Here is a 17,603-nt window from a genome sequence, read left to right as displayed (position 1 = left end):
AGTTTTTCACATCTGGCGGGAACCTGGGAGTTGCAGGCTAATCAGCAAAACCATGGCACCCTCTTGGAGGTTACAGAAATTAGAAACAAGAAATGAAGGCTCACCATTTTCACTTGGTGTGATTTAAATGTTAATGTCAGATGTCATTTGGGGAACAAAATTTAAAAAATAATTTCAAGGGGATCATCAAAAAATTGGAACATGGTCATCATTGGAACTTAAATAGTGACCCCTGGGATTCACTTCTGGCTTAAGGTATTAATATTTGTGAAAAGTTAATCTAATGAAAACCCCACTTAAAACTCCTCAATAATAGTGCTAAGAATGAACATTCTTTTTTTTTTTTAATTTCTTCATTGACTAAGGTATCACATATTTGTCTTCCTCCCCCCATTCCCATCCCAAACCCCTCCCCACACATGCCCCCACCCCCCTGTTGTTCATGACCACTGGTTAGGCTTATATGCATGCATACAAGTCCTTTGGTTGATCTCTTCCCCTTTTCCCTACCTTCCCCTTCTTTCCCTCTGAGGTTTGACAGTCTGATCGATGCTTCCCTGTTTCCAGTCTGCTTTGGTTCATCAGTTTATGTTCATTATTTCCCCTAGGTGAGCGAGATCATGTGATACTAGAAATACAGTTATAAGAACCGAACATGAGACAAGCAATAATGGTTATGCTGAGAGACAAATGAATCAGTCTGTAGTGAGTTTCTTTCTGGGCCAACAGTTCTTTTGAGTCCCAATGTCAATGTTAAACAGTTCCTTATGTGTACATCTCTGCAATGATATATCAGTTCTGGATGGTGGACACAATCTGCACAGTTCATTTACCTGAAAATACTTTTCCTATCTTAGTGGATTCTCAGAACACCCTTTTATATGTACCGTATTCTCCCTGTTTGATAATAAGAGCCTAGAGTGGTTGCCAAAAACCCACAACCACAAAGTTACCAACCCAGAATAGAATTCATCTTCTAACTCCAGGATTCTCCCTAATAGACTAGACCAGTGGTCGGCAAACTCATTAGTCAACAGAGCCACATATCAACAGTACAACGATTGAAATTTCTTTTGAGAGCCAAATTTTTTAAACTCAAACTTCTTCTAACGCCACTTCTTCAAAATAGACTCGCTCAGGTCGTGGTATTTTGTGGAAGAGCCACACTCAAGAAGCCAAAGAGCTGCATGTGGCTCACGAGCCGCAGTTTGCCGACCACAGGACTAGACTGTCTCCAAAAGAAACCTGTCTTTGAAAGGAATACGTTTTCTAGCTGCTGTCCTGGTTAGCTTTACCTTTTCAAAGCAGTCTGATATACTTCCACCATGTTTGGGACCATTCTTTTCATGTCAGATTTGAGTTATAAGGGCAAAAATGATCCCAAGAGACTCCCTGAGTTGTCCTTTTTTAACTAATACCTGCTGTGCATTTGGGGAGGAAGAAGGAGGCGTTCTTGCTGTCCTTCAGATGTGCAGGTATTTTCCAAAGCAACAGCCAGATTTTGGATCCTCAGGCTCTGTGACTTGACACAGGTTCCTATATTTCTCTTCACCCCCGGTATTTTCATCATAAAGTCAGGGAAATATTACCTACTTTATGAAGTTGTCCAATGATAAGTAAGCATTTAGCATAGAATTTTGAACATAGTAGGTGCTCAATAAGTTCTCAGAAATTTACAATATGAAGAAATCATCTTGGTGGTGGTGGGAGAACATGAAAAATAATGTAACCATTAACAACATTGAGAATTCAAAAGCTTCATATTTGAAAATATTTAAGAAAAAATTAGGGGTAAACTTGTCAAAGTCATGATATATTTTTGCTTGTGGTCTCCAGCAAAAAAAAAAAAAAAAAAAAAAAAAAAGTAATTCATACAACAAAGGCGTGGTTTGTAACCTGTAGAGGGCAAGGGGACTGATGGAGCAGAGGACCCAGGAATTCCATGCATAGATCACATTTAGCCCTTTACTGTTCACTTCCAGAACCGTATCTCTTCTGGAAGGGAAGTTTCACTCTGATGTGCTGGGTTAACTATGGTTAGTTCTTGGACGATCGAATAACTGGGCTTTCAGGATGGCAGGAAGATGAAAAACCGTATTCAAATCTGCTTTGGTTTCTTCCTCATAATAACTTTGTAATGAATAAGGGAAAAGATATGACGGTGGTGAAGGAAATAAGCATTAATTGGGCATTAGCTGGTGGTTGAATAGCCAGGCACGTGTTAAGTGTATTTTTCTATGCATTGTGTCATTAAATCCTCCTAACAATGTAGAAAGTGGGCACCGCCCAGCTCTAATAAGAATGGTATTCTGACGGTGGTTTAGCTGCCTCCTGTCCTCGGCCATGCCTGTCTTCTAGAAGGTCCCCAAAGAACTGCCTGATCAAAGAAAGGCAAACTAGTATTCATTATGCACCGGGGTTCTGAGTTCAAAGATATTTGGAAAATGGCAGTGAATGAGTGTGGACCCTGTGGGGACTCTTTGCTTAACAGCCTTAGCCGTCTGTCAGTGTATTCCAACCAAAAGGTGAGGTCAGGGCCCAACTAGTGTCATAGGAGGAAAGGCTACGAAAGGATCAATGTCAGCTACCAAGGAGGAGGAGGGAGCAGGAGAGGGCCAGCAGAGAGCGAGTGTGCCCTGGGGCCTGTTACCCAGCTGGCTTATGTGGTCGTCCTTTGTAGATGGAACACTAGCCTGGGTGTGGCTCCCTCCCTACTCCAGGGAGAATAGCCCCCCCGAGCAGAGGAGAGAAGAGAAGGAATACGTAAGTCCTCTGACTGCCCTGAGATCTAAGTCACTGTTTTTGTGGAAGAAATAGAAAGAAACACTACATTTATATAGTGGACTCCAGTCTAGAAAATGTACCCCTTGGATTGTCCTTTGGAAGGTCATCAATAGTTTTCTTTGACCTTTATATCAACTCATAAGGAAAACAGAAAAGAGTAATAAGACAGATTTGTTCCCAAAGGACAATGGTGGGCGTCATTGTCTCACCATTACAGTCTGAGAAACTGTGTGGACAGGAGACTAAACCTGTCAAGGTCACACAGCAGGGAAATCACACAGACCCAGGGTTGTCTGCTCCATAGCCACCCCTGCCCCCTACCACGCACATGCACATACACACACACACACACACACACACACACACACGAATGCACTGCACCTCCTCCATCTCCTTATTTTAATATAGTATGTTTACATGTGACAAAGAAGACATTTTAAACATCTTCATTTAAGAAGAATTCTATATTTTATTCATTTTAAAACAGCAGATTAGAAACTTAGTTCTAAGAATGAGTACTTATCTCCTGGAGATCAGAAAGATCAACTAGTAGAGATAACAAAAATCTAACACTATACCAGTGCTTCCTTTCCCAGCCTCAGGGAGGAACAGGGTGCATATCAGCAATTGGGTTTGGGGGGAGTGGGGTTGGCTAGAAATTATCCCTATTCAAGCACCTACCCTTATTTTAGCTTTATTCTTTATGAAAGTCTTACTTCATAATTATTACATACTTCCCTACCTTTCAGACCACTGAACAAACACAAATTATTGCAAATGTCTAACTTATACATAATAGAGTGAATTCTGCAGGGGGATATTAGACCGTATAAGCTAGAATTCAGGAACAGCGGTCATTTCTCTGTTCTCAATATGCCTGTCTATCCCTCACCCCACTCTTCTTTTTTATCCTCTATGCACTTCCCCCTCTTCCCCCGGCGTTCTTATTTGAAAGGACAAGGCAACCAGTTAATCAGACTAATTGAATTGGCTGTCAGTAGCCCTTGAGGTGTGTCTGCAGGGGTTTGTGTGTGAGTCAGGTACATACGTTCCTGCACAGGTGCCTTCCATCAGGAAAGTCGTGTGCTAGAGGGGAAAAAGGAGCATGAGCCTTGGAGTGGGGGAAACTGGGTTCAAATGCTGGTGTCTCTGTAGAATAGGTGAGTGACGGACATGTGGGCTTACCCTCTCTGAGCTTTAATTCCCACATTTATGAGATGGGAAGAATGTTAGTGCTTCCCAGGCTAGTGTTTCTGTCCAGAATGAATGAGCTTATGTATGAAAAGAGCCTATCACAGCACCTGCCCAAAATTAGCAACTTCTAGCCAAAGTGAGCCCCCCTCACCCCCCACTCACTCTAACATTTGATGGGCTTGCTTGTTGGCTCTTAGCTGCATTCAGATAGATGATTCCGCCAGAGAAGTAGTGTCTGCATAAACACACATCTACTCTGGGTCTTTCTTGGAACTTTGTTTTGTTTTTTTGCTTTTTGTTTTTTTAAATCTTGATCGTCCCACTACACCAACCAACATTTGAGCCTGGAGAGCCTGTGCTGTTTTTTGAGGTAGCAGTGGTTCATTTACCAGGTTAATGTACTTTGGAGGCAAGGAATAACGAGTAATTAATCCAGGTTATTGCCTCTCTCACCTGTACTTGTGATTGAAACCACCCTCCAGGGACCCAGAGGAGGTGATGGTCTGTGTACTTAGTCTTTCCCTGGAGATGGACATCTGTCACTGGCATCCCAGGAATTGAATTATTATTACCTCTGATGGAAGCCACGCCTCAGGCACAGGTCAGCGCTGCCAAGAATGCCCAGACAGATACTGTCCTCACCGAACATCCCCGTCCATCCATTGCGCAGCTATTAAAACTTTGTGGTTGTCTAGTCCGGTTCTGACTCAAGGGAAGAAAGCATTGCACCTGGTGTCAACAAGTTTATGCCAAGTGTTGGTGTTATGCAAAGAGCCGAGAAAACCTCAGCATGTTGTTTGCTGATTCCAAAGAAATAACTCCCGGAGGAATGGCCGGGAAAGACATGGGTGGACAAGGACTAGCCTGTGCATCATACAGGAGAGTGGGGGGTGGATTCTGCAACACAAACTTTCCAAGTACCGTGCTATACAGAGTCCAGAAAACACAGCACGCAGGCTGTTTCTCTGCAGCTGTTTACTGTCTGCATTCACATCACAAGCAGGTTCTCCCTGGGCCAGCAGCTGGCCAGGCGCCCGAGGTCTCACAGGCCTCTTACCGATGGCCTTCACCATTCCCACAGGGCGGGCTTAGGGAGGGCCCCATGTCCTCACATACCACGCACATGGCCTTGCTAGAGTGTTTCATAGAACTGAGAACATGTATATCTCCTATGTGTATGTGTATGTTTATACCAATATGTGTGTGCACATATGTATATGGGCAGGGCTTCCTCAGTTGATATATATATATATGTGAGCATTCAAGGGAAAATGTTCTTAATTTTTCCTTAGACAGAGAGTTGCAGCATTCTTAAATGTAATGGCAAATGGCAGTTGTTTGATGGTTCTCTAATGAAGTTATCTGATTAACTTTGACCATTTTTCTTTTTACCTTTTTATCTTCCCTTTGAAGTAGTATATTATTCCACATTTATAGTGGTCTTTGGTATGACTCCACTTTGCAAGTTCATGTACTTTATCTGTATGTTACATAATTTTACAAAACTATCATGCTAGTTATGTCTGATGGTAAAAGAGAATTTAAATATTACAAATTAGACAGCTGCTACTTGCTTTCATTGTACTCTTACCTTTTATTGAAAGATTCAGACTTAGAATGATCAGGGATCCTTATTTTGCTAATTCTCTATTGCTGCATAATAAAATTCCCCCAAGCGTTGCAGCTTCAAACAGAACATATTTACTTTCTCACCGAGCTTCCGAAAGTGGACCATCCAGGTGTGGTTTTGCCGGGTCAGCGTAGTCTCGCCGGGTTTCTCCGGAAAGTGCAGTCAGGCTGCTGGCTGGGGTGGGGATTGCAGAGTGGCTTAGTGGGACCAGCGCATCTGTGCCAAGCCCACAGGGGACTGCTGGCGGGAGGTCTCATTTCCTTGCCACGATGTGGACCTTGTTCCATAGGCCCACAGGGCTGCTCCCAGCATGCTGCTCGCTTCCCCCCAAGCAAGGGGCGAGAAAAAGAGAGAGCAAGAAAAACATCCAGATCAACACAACCTTCTATAGCCAGTGCCTTCTAGGACCGGTCTCAGAAGTGATGACATGCCATCACTCTCCATATGCCACTGGGCACACAGACACTCCCCCCTCCCCCTCCGTTCCAGTGTAGGCAGCAGCTATCCAGGTGTGAGTGAGGCTACTGGGATCTATGCTGGAGGATGCCCACCACAGTGCTGTTTCACAGTGTACTGTGTGTGCAGCTATCACGTTTATCATCTATGCAGCTGTACAAACAATGCAATTCCCAATATCAGACACTTGCTTCAAACATAAAATTATGCTCTGGTGATTTTTCAAGTAGGTATAATCATTTCTCTTTAAAGGTTACTTACACTTGGTTTATACTTCTCCCTCCCCCCATTTGTGCTGACATGCCTTTCTGTCGGATCCTAAAGTCTGAGACATTGCTGCTCACACTGTGAATCCTGTCCTCCACTCCAGAGGAGGTGCTGTACTTACAGCATCAGAGACGCGTGGCAGTGGAACTGGGGAGGCTGTGACTTCTCCATAAAGCAGGTTTCTTTCTGGAGCAGAGAAAGCCAGTGGGTTTCAGCTCCCTTTCTCAGGGGTAGTTGTTACGAGGCCACATTCTCCCTCACTGCTGTGGGCCTGGATCCACGAGGGATGTCTGCTGTGCAGTGGAGGGGAGTGAACAGGCATGTAAGTTATGTGCCATAACTGTGCAGTCATTTGTCTTCCAGAACATGTAGCTAACACAGGAGCTCTGCCAAGGATGGACAGCAATAAGACAGTTAGTTAATAGGCTGGAATAACAACCAATGGCAGCACCCCTCTACCCCCCAAGTTCTTATGAGATAGTATTTAAGTGCTTTGCTTTTATGACCCTAAAAGGATTTCCAATAGGCATAAAGTTCTTCTCATTTATCAAAAGTCAGGATCCATTAGTGTCTGTTTTTTAAATATATACATTTTTATTTATTTCAGAGAGGAAGGGAGAGGGAGAGATAGAAACATCATCAATGATGAGAGAGAATCATCGATCACCTGCCTCCTGCACACCCCCCACTGGAGATCAGGTCCACAACCCAGGCATATGACCTGACCAGAAATCGAACCATGACCTCCTGGTTCATAGGTCAGCTCTCAACCACTGAGCCACACCAGCAGGGCTATTAATGACTCTTAAATCATGGTCTGAATTGGGTGGGAATATCCTATTAGGTTGTTCCAAGGTAGGAAAGAATGTGGATCATACCTGTCTATGAATAAAATTGTTCTTGTCAGCCTACTATGCTAATTAAAGGGTTAAGTTAAATCATTTTTTTAAAAATAGAAAACACAAAGGATAAAAATTGGAAGCTACATTACCTTCTGACTTTATTTTGCAAGTAGAGCCTACCTTCGGTAATTCTCATGTAATTAGAAGTTAAGGCCGAAACCGGTTTGGCTCAGTGGATAGAGCGTCGGCTTGGGGACTGAAGGGTCCCGGGTTCGATTCCGGTCAAGGGCATGTACCTTGGTTGCGGGCATATCCCCAGTAGGGGGTGTGCAAGAGGCAGCTGATTGATGACTCTCCCTCATCGATGTTTCTAACTCTCTATCTCTCTCCTTTCCTCTCTGTACAAAATCAATAAAATATATTAAAAAAAAAAAAAAAAAAAAAAAAAAAAGTTAAGGAGCTGTGAGAAGGGAGAATGGAGAGGAAGGGACAGTTTCCGGATTGGAAATAAAAAGATACTATTTTTCACCTCTAAATCCATGGCAGATTACTGTAACTCCACTTTAGTGGACACTGTCAGAAGCCCTCATACTGAAAACCTCATTAATCCGTCTGCTTTGAGTTTTGAGGAGTTAAGAAACACCCACTGACAACCCGCTAAATCTGAGGCTCGCTTGATGGGGCATCAGGGCAATTTCTGTGCACCTAACCTGAGCCTAGGTGAGAAAGAGTGTAGGTTCCTCCCTATCTTTTGCATGTATGAGAATCCTGAGCATTTTATTAACAAGACGACAATGAAGGAAGAAATATGGACCCCTTTAAATATTTTGTCCCCAAATACTTCTTAGCTATGAATAGATTGTAAAGTATCGAAATCACTAGTTTGGATGTAGCCATCCGTGTGGCAGCTGGCTTAGAGTATCCAGTAACTAGTCTGGTGCCTGCTATGTATAGAGACTGAGTAAATATTCATTAAGGAATGAATGCTGTCACTGGCAATTCTGAGAAACAATTGGCGAGAGAGAAAAAAAAAAAAGGAAAAAAAACATGGGCATTAATATCAGACAGACTAGATTCTGTTGTTTTCACCACCATTTTTTGAGTGTGACCCTGGTATATTTGCTATTATTTCAACTGTCTGTACTCCCCCTTCTCATCCAAAAGCAAAAATGGTGGGTTTCTATCTCAGGATTGTTTTGAGAATTGAATAAAACAAGGGATGTAAAACCCTTGGCAAGATATCTGGCTCGTGCAGAGTGATGAGCAGCTGTTAGTTCCTCTCCCTTCCTTACTTTATACTGTAGCCACTTTCCAATAAAGGGGTTTTGAATGACAGCCTTGGCGCAGCTGCAGAGAGAAACCGTGGCCACAGCCTACACTTGGGCCACTTTCCGGCCAGTCAGAGCCCTGTGGCAGGAGCAGAGAGGGCGCGTTGCTCAGGAGCCTGAGACAGCTTGAGCCGGGTTTTCTATAAATATCTAGGTAGGGGTAGCAACACGAAGCTCTGTGTGAGCAACTGTCACTTAAACGAAAGGCCAGCCAGCTGGCTGGGGTTACTCGGAATGGCAAAGCCCACGGAAATGAATAAAACATCCAATCCAGACAGCCGGCATCAAGCTCTCTCCCCACTTAACCGGTGACAGGTGGAACTGAGGCCGGAAGTATGTTTGTGGCATCCCACTGGGATAATAGAAGCCAGTCTCTGGGACTGCGTAAAGTACTTTGGAAACTCGTCGCCTTTCTGGGGTTCTACTTTTTATTTAGCCAGATGTGACATTCTCTCTGCCCCCACAACCCTTTATTTAAAATTTCCAGCAAATACGAAGCTTTCTGTCAAACACTTTCCCTTAAAAATTTGGTTGCTGTATTAGTCAGCTAGGGCTGCCATAACGAAGTAGCCCAGACTGGTGGCTTATACCACGGAAGTCTATTTTCCCACAGTTCTGATGGCCACCATCAAGATGCCTTCAGGACTGGTTTCTGCTGAGGCATGTCTTCCTGGGATGCAGGCAGCTACCTCCTCACTGAGCACGCACATGGGCTGTCCTCTGAGAACTTATGGAGAGAGAACTCTGGTGTCCCCTTCTTCCAAGGACAGTAGTCTCAGTGCACCGGGCCTCACCGCCATGATTTCACCGGAGGTCCTATCTCCAAGTGTAACCACTTAGGGCACATGTGTCAAACACAAGGCCCGCGGGCCAAATCCGTCCCGCCAGGCCTTGCAATGTGGCCCGCACCGCGCTGTCATCACTGCACTCCGCTGCGTTTCCATCACAATGACAGTTTATGACTGTTCAGTAAACCATTCGGCCCGCGATTTAGGCTGGATTTTAGATTTTGGCCCCTTCTCTGATTGAGTTCGACACCCCTAACTTAGGGTTAGGGCCTTGACATAGGAATCGAAAGGGGTGGGCACAATTCAGTCCATAACAGCTCTTTTCCGTGAGATCTCTAGCACCTTCCTTTTCTTCCTCCAATAACAACACAGCATATAGTCTCTATTCTTCTATATTTACCAAGTTTTCAGCAAATTGCAAGAGTTCGTCCAAACGGGGCCTTTTCCCGTAGGGTTTTCTCTTCAGTCTGTAGTGGAAGAAGCAGCTGAAGGGACGGGGGAGCGTGGCAATCAGAATAATGGCTCTCCAGCGATGTCCACATGCTAATCCCTAGAACCTTTGGACGCATTTGGTTACATGTTAAAGGGGCATCAAGGTTGCAATCCCTTAAGACTGTAACGGAGCCAGAAATTCCCATCACCTGGCGATGTAGCTATTGCAGTGTCGCAGCGCAACGCATTGCTCCCAGGTTTGCTGTGAGGCTGGTGCAAAAAAAATGCCACTTGTTTGTGTACTCACAATAGTGTACTTTTTGTCCTTATTTTTATCCTTTCTATTTCCAAAGAAAAAGGACGTTTGCTATAAAACAGTGCTGTTCCTGAGGTAGCAGCCTCCTATGCCTCTTGCTTACCGTGTTTCCTGCTCACATCGTTTTCTCTGTGCTTGACTTAATCGTGTGCTGTTTTGTACAGTAACACGCTGTCCGGGGCTGTGGCCTGGGAGCAGTGCTATCCCGCACAGCCCCGATGTGCAGGCGGCTGTGCCGTCCTGTCTGTGCACGGGTACTCGGTGATGTTTGTGCAGGGACAAAACTTCTAACGACGCGTTTCTCCGAACACAGTCCCCGTTAAGCAGCGCGTGACTGTAATGGAGTTTTGAATTTTCAAAAGATAGCTTATGTATTTTTTTTTATAGAAAGTGCCATAAATGTATAATAAAAATAAAATTTGTTTTCAAAACTTTGAAGATTTGGATGGGGTCCTGCTAATACCTGATGAGAGCTTCACTGGATCTTCAAATTCCTAAGTCCAGAATGCTCAGCCTGGTCTGAGAAATACCCCACTTTGATTTTGGCAGTATATTTTCAAAATTATGCAAGAAGGAAGTCTTTATCAGTGGGAACAAATCGCCTGTAATTTTCTCTTACACATGTTTGGAATGGATACTTTGTATTTCTAATAAATCTATAGCCATTGTCATAACCAGTAACTGATAAGATTACATGCTGACTTTTTAATAATTTTATTGCCATGATTTGCTTTTTGTTCTTACCAGCTAATTTGTTTTAAATTGGAATTATTTTTTTAAGTATGAATCTTTTATTGTCATTAGTACTTGCAGTTTATGGCCAGTAGTAAAATTTTCTAGTGTTTTGAAGTTACTGGTGGCTAAAACAGATTGAATTAACATATATTCACTTTTTTGTTCTCATTTTCTAGTTCATATGAATGTTATATACTTGAGTTAGCTCGCCCCCTTGCCCTGGCTGGGTGGCTCAGTTGGTAGGGGCATTGTTCCATACACCAAAAGGTTGTGGGTTTGATTCCTGGTCAGGGCACATACCTGGGTAGCAGGTTCAGTCCCTGGCCGAGGTGCATATGGAGGTAACCAATGAATGTTTCTTCCTAACATCAATATTTCTCCCCCTCCCTCTCTCCCTTTATTTCTCCCTCCTTCCTTCTTCTGTTCCTTCTTTTCTTTCTAAAATGAATAGAAACAGAAACATATTCTCGGGTGATGATTTAAAAAAAAAAAGAAAAAAAAAAAAGATAGCGCCTGCCTCCCCCTCTCCCCCCCACCGCCAATAAAAGAGCATTGGAAGTTAATTTCTTTGGCTCATTATTCTGCAGCTTTATCTTAAACATGATTAAATAATACTTAAAATCGTGTTAATTTCACGATGTTATATAAATAGTGCCATCTATAATGGAAGATTAACAAAAGGGACTCTTTCATCACAGACAGTTATAAGAATGAATTTCTACAAAATGAGTAGACTTTTTATCTTTAAACCACTTTCTCTCAATATGCTGCCCTAAATTTTTGAAAGAAAGCATTTTGCATGCTAGGAGGTAAGAAACACAAGGAAAGTCATTATAATGAAATTTAAATAATTCACTTACATTTCTCTGTCAATAAAATAAAGCATGTTCTGTTAAGTTTTTTTAATAAGTTCTAAATTATGTCTTACAATTTACTATGATTATAGAAGGAAAAACTCAACACAGTCATCTCCCCAAATCAAACATTAATGTTTTCCAACAACAGATTTGGCGATGATTCAGAGGCAAGTAATGTGATCATTTTTATATTTTCAAATATATCTGAACGGCTGCTGATGGCGCCCCAAATCAGGTCAGATGCACACTCCACAGGCACATTGGCCAGAGGTACTGCATGTTCCAAGGGGAGATGTTCATTTCACAATCAGTCTCATCTATTTTCCAGGCCTCTGCATTTTTCATACTAAGTAGCAGCATCTCACTCTATGAACCACGGGGTCTTTATTAATTAAACAGCATCAACAGGGCTGATTTATCTTCTCTCTTCTCAGTCGAATTACCAAGCACATAAACCTCTCCAAGGCAGTCGATCTGGGATGAGCTCATCACACAGCGCTCGCTAGGACATAAAAAACTGAACAGTAAACACACAGATGCCCCGTTCCATCATCATAGGAAGAATTCTAAGCTTTTCTCACAGTCATCGGAAAGCCCTCGTTATCTATCAAGCTGGCCACGGTCATTAATTGAGTGTGTACTCATTGCCAGGCACTGCCCCTGCCTCACCTCATTTAGAAGCATTGGTGCTCTGGAGGTTTTTGCAGAAGACCTGGATGAAAAGTGTGCTTGACACACAGAGTGAAGTTTTATTTTATTTTCTAGTAGTAGCTGTTCTAATTCCATATTTGGTATTTAGGTGTGTGTTTTTCAAATGTCCAGACAATCCCAGCCAGTGCTTCATTGGTTGAATGTCACCCTATAGACTAGGAAGTCACAGTTCGATTCCCACTCAGGGCACATCCCCAGATGAGGGGATCCGGGCTGCATCCTCCCGGCCACCCACAGGCACCCGGGACTCAGGCTGGCTTCCCTCGGGCCGCCTGCAGGCACCTGGGACCCGGGCTGCCTTCCCTGGGGCTTCCCTCCGGCCCCGCTTCGTCAGGAAGGACGTCTGAAATGACGTCCGGTCTAATTAACATATTTCCCTTTTATTATTATAGATGGTCCACAATGTTTGCATGTGGACACTTATATTTTAAGCATGAAAACATAATTGTTTAAGTCAAATAGGAAAGCATGCACCTGGAGTTACCTCTTAGGTCATTGCTCCCATTTTACCTGCTTCACAGGGCTTCCTTCTCTGGCAGTCTTTCTTCCCACCCTCCTCAGTTAGGGAACATGGTAGGGGAGGGAGAATTTATAGTCATTTAAAGTCTCTTCTTTGGACTAACATACTGGTAAATGGGCTGATAAATATTACTATACATACATATATATATATATATATATATATATATATATATATATATATATATCTCAAGATTTTAGAATGAGCAAAACTGTCTCATCAGGGTGTTTCCTTTAGCCCTAAACATGGACTTCGCCCAGGATGACGCATCCTCATTTCCCCTTGCAGTGGCATTCATGCCCCCTTATGTTATTTACTTAAAACCACTTCCAGTTTAGGAGCTTTGCAGTTTTATAAAGTCCTTGCAGTGGAGTTAACCTGTGCAGAATCAGCTGCGATAGTAATTCAGCCTCTGAATTAGACGTTCCATTCAACCATTTGAGGTAACAGTCATGCGGATCGCTGTGCAGAGAGGAACGCGTCCCTCTACCACTTACCCACACTCTGCGGCTGTGAAACTGATGACCTCTGGGCCTTACCGCCTTCACCTTTGATTCTCAAACAGCCTAAATTCTTACCCACCCGAGAACCCATCGGTGATCTTCCTCCATGGAAAGATGCACTTTTAATGTGTGAACAGACAAGTTGAACAAATTTTACAGGGGGATATGGATAGAATTTAGAATATAAGGTTGACAACAACCCAAATGCAGTAATGGCAGTGACAGTGACCATTTTATACTCACTCCAACATTCGCAGTTACGTCACCCACAGCCAGGAGAGCAAGTGCGTTTTGTGACGACTCCCTCATCGTGTTCTGTAGAACACTAGCCCCGTGTGTGCTCATGAATGCACGCTGGTGTGAGAAAGATGGCATACTCTTGGAGAGTCTGAGAACTCAGGTGTATATTAAAAGTTCTGGGGAATCCTGGAATAAAGAAACCTACCTAACTACAACAGATCTCAAACTTACTTCACCATAAAATGCTCTTCTTCATGTAAAGATCCTTGGAACACACTTCAGGAAATGTTCCCCTGTAAGATAGGACATCCATCCAGAACCACAACCTATTTGATCCTCAAAATGCCAGCCCAGGAGGACTCGCCCTAAGATCCGCTCCTGCTGCTGAGGTTGAGTTTGGATAGGATTGGGGCAGAGGAAACTGAGGTGGGATGGATGAAGGCAGTGGGGGGAACCAGGGCCAGAAAGAATATCCACGGAAAAGAAACAGATGGCCGTAATTCCAGAAGCTCTGTCCCGCTCTCAGCCACTGGGCCAGCAGTGGTGGATTCAGGACACCCCTCCAACTGCAGGTGTGTGGGTTACTAGTGCTGAGAAACCACCACCACCAGGTAGGGGTGCGCTCTGTGTGATGTCTCACCACCACCCCAACATGGCCTGCGTCCTGTGTACATCCTTCCCTTCCTTCTTGTCACCTTCCGGAAACGACTAGTCATCTGTTCTGAGAACAGTTAGTCCCGTAAACTTGGAGAAAAGAATCTATTCTCACCCTCCAGGAATTTTGTGTGCAGTAAGAAGGCCTAAAAATAAACGCATGTTGTCCCATGGCATGATGACAGGTAGGGATGGGCGAGGATGGGAGGACGCCAGAGGGAGAGGTGGCTCTTTAGACTCAGTCGCCTAGACGAACCCAGTGGGAGAGGAAGACTGTCGCAGAAAAGGAAGCCCTGGTGAAGCAGGTGAAAAGCAAAGCGTTTCATAGGATGGAGTACGTATCCGGGCCAGAAGGCACTGGCTGGCAATGAATTTTTAGCAAGTGAGCAACCGTGTGGGATTTGTCGTTAGAAAGAAAGACCTCTTGGCTGGAGTGGAGCCGTGACTTAGAAACGACTAGAACAGAGGCAGAGAGAGAAGCCACTCAGTGACCCAGGCAGTAGCATCAGAAAAGGAGAAGAAGGAAAAGGGTCCAGAGAGCTTGCAGCTGGAGACTGTCAGGTAAGGAGAGGCGAGGAATCCACGACGAATCACTCTCCTGCCATTTTTGTTACCACAGGAGAAAAGAGACGTGGTTTTTGTGGAACCTTAAAGCACGTGTAAGACATTAAAAAGGTTGGCTCTGGTTCCATCTGCTTCCCCGCTTGGGACTGCAGTTGGTAGAAGCAGTCCCTAGGCCGAGTACTTGCATGGACGGGTGGGACGCGCTTCCTGATTGTAACTGCGTTCCTTGTTCCCCTCAAGTCACGTAACACAGACCACGTCCTGGATCCACCCCGTGGTGAGCGCGCTGAGCCTGCCCTGCTCCGAGGAGAACGAGGAGGACGGCCCCCGGGAGCTCCCGGACCAGAAGAGCGGAGGGTTTTCTGCAGGAAGCTGAGCACCGCGGTCCTCTCGCGTCTCCGTCCACGCGGACGGCTCTCGGGCGCAATGTCTGACATAGGAATGAACACACTACGTGTTAAAGTTGTGAAACGGAGACTTGACTTACGCTACTTTGGTAAAGCTTCTTGCTATAACTGTGTACATTCGCAAGGTCGTACAGTTGCCACTACAGTAGTCCTGTAAGAATAATCTAGTCCTGTATTTTGAAGTCATCTATAATTGCACATTTATATTTTGTATACTTTTTTATATAGAATTAGATCCTTATAATTTTTATATGCAGTTCTCTATGGAGTGTCTGATACAGTGAGTTCTATAATTAGGACTTACGTTGGACAATTATGTGAACATAGCGAAAGACTTCATCTATTTGGTCATTCGCTAACCTTTCAGATTTGTATCTTAGGAAAGTGATTTAAGCAAGCTTTGGGGCTTTTTTTTTTTTTTATCATCAAAAACTATCTCACAAATGCCGCCTGCATTTTTATGGGGCTTTCTCATTTACCTAATGCTCTTTCTGGCCCTATTTTCTTTAAACCATCAGCATACCTCGGAGGCAGAGCCAGTGGGTGATTTCTGTCCTTGTTTTTTCAGTTATGGAAATAGTGGTTCAGAGAAACCAGGCACCTTGTCCTGGAACTGAGGCACACACCTAAGTCTTCTGATCCTCTGCCCGGCCCTTTGCCCTGCACCCCGCTGTCCCCGCACGCAGGGCCCCGGGGTCTGTTGACGCAGCTGAGCTCCACACTGTGCTCTCGGTGGCCGCAGGGATTCAGGAGGCACCTCTTCAGCTGCACGTGGCCCCACATCACCCTCCGCCTCCCCCTCCTGCACCCCCGGGCCCCACCTGGTAGGAGCATTGTTCTGTGATGCTTTGTCAGGCTTCTTGCAACAGCTCACATTTTTTCAAAGTAAAGGGCCTGGCTCCTGCACAGGATCTGCCTGGCTTAGGGTGCCCTTGCCCCTGGGCACATGTGAGGGGCGTTGATGAGAAAGAAGAAGGGCACCCAGAATCTCCTCTGCTGTCAGGAGAGACATCCTTGAACTCTTCCGCTCCAAGTTCAAGACTGACCTCATTATTGCTTGTGTCGCCCACCAGCTAATTAGGCTTTACCTCTTGTTTTATCTTCCTGTCAGCGTGCCGGACCACGTCTGGCAGGAATGAGCCATTGAGGTGGAGCACTGCTAAAGATCGTTTCTTGGTGGAATGATTAAACCCGGGGCCAGAAAATGGAGGGAGGGAGTCATTTTCAATGTCCTGGGCATTAGGTACCGACTGAATAAGAAGGAGGCATCTATTCTTACCCAGGGTTGTATTTTAGGTGCTACACTGAGAAAGAAGGGAGTGAGAATCATTCACAGGTCAGAATACTTGTCCCCAGCGCACGCCGGGTAGCAGAGAAGCTGCTGTTCCTCGCTCCAGCCTCTGCTTCCCACTTCCTGAGCGCTGCTTGCTGGTGGGAAAGAAGCAAAAAGCTTCTCAGGTGGCCAGAATTGGACAGCTTCTCTTACATTTTTGAATTTTAAAAATAATCTATTTCTATGATTAGTATGGAATTGAATAAAGTTGGAAGGAAAAAAAAAAAAAAAGCCCATCTCACTTTCAAGAGGTGTAGCCGGTAGCTGTCACTAATATTTGATGAGTATTTTTACTCAAAGGAAATAAAAACTGTTAGACAGCTTTTCTATGGCTTACTACATTGTGCTCCATTTTGTTGTGTGTGGTTTTTTTTGTGTGTGTGTGTTTTATTTTCATCTCAATACATAGATTGACGTAATATTTCAAACATCTGCATAAGGTATCACTATCCAGATAACCCTTGTGTAGCATATAGCCAACAAGCTATTGATGGACCCTTAGGCTGTCTTAAGTTTTCTGTTACTGACCATGAATGTCACAGGGAATAGTCTTATGTTCATATTCTTATATTTATTGTATCCTTTTCCTCGCGTAGCTATGTTCTCTTGCGCCAATATGTCTACAGTGGGAATGCATTGATAAAGTAAATTGTTATGATTTTGGTAGCTATTCATACATTTTCCTCATAAAAATAGGATCAATTCACACTCCCACAGTGTATGAGAGCTCCTTCTCTCTACGTGACTGGACTTTTTCTGGTGCTAAAATTGCCAATAGCTTTCTGTTGTTCTTATGCTTAGGAGAATAGCTTTCTTTCCATCGTTGTCTGAGGATCTGAACTTTGTCCACAGCAGGTTTAGATGTCCTTTGCTAGCAGACACTGACTCCGTAGAAGCTAGTCAGCAGTGACTAACTCACTGGATGTCGAGCTTATCATTACCCGAAAATACTTACGTCATTTCCCTCCATCAGAAATATGATAGTCATGAGGACCGACTTCTAACAAGCTCGCTTGGGTGAGAGCCCTTGGTAAAGTGCGAA

The 17,603-nt window shown here is 44.1% G+C and overlaps 1 protein-coding gene across 5 annotated transcripts in view; it reads left to right on the top strand.

The window, feature by feature from the left end:
• Positions 1 to 16,886, top strand: part of STXBP4 (syntaxin binding protein 4) — a 110,430-nt gene extending 93,544 nt beyond the window's left edge. For 4 of the 5 annotated variants that reach the window (XM_045587351.1, XM_045587350.1, XM_045587349.1 and 1 more), the window contains one exon: positions 15,062 to 16,886. In XM_045587351.1, coding sequence (XP_045443307.1) covers positions 15,062 to 15,197 — 136 coding nt within the window. In that variant the 3' untranslated portion in view covers positions 15,198 to 16,886. The remainder of the gene's footprint in view (positions 1 to 15,061) is intronic. The other variant, XM_045587353.1, reaches the window with a different exon arrangement.
• The last annotated feature ends 717 nt before the right edge of the window (positions 16,887 to 17,603 follow it).

Source organism: Pipistrellus kuhlii, unplaced genomic scaffold, assembly GCF_014108245.1.
Source record: "Pipistrellus kuhlii isolate mPipKuh1 unplaced genomic scaffold, mPipKuh1.p scaffold_m20_p_28, whole genome shotgun sequence".
NCBI classification, from domain to species: Eukaryota; Metazoa; Chordata; class Mammalia; order Chiroptera; family Vespertilionidae; genus Pipistrellus; species Pipistrellus kuhlii.
The sequence above is the reverse complement of the archived record's forward strand: the minus strand, read 5'-3'. Positions and strand labels throughout refer to the sequence as shown.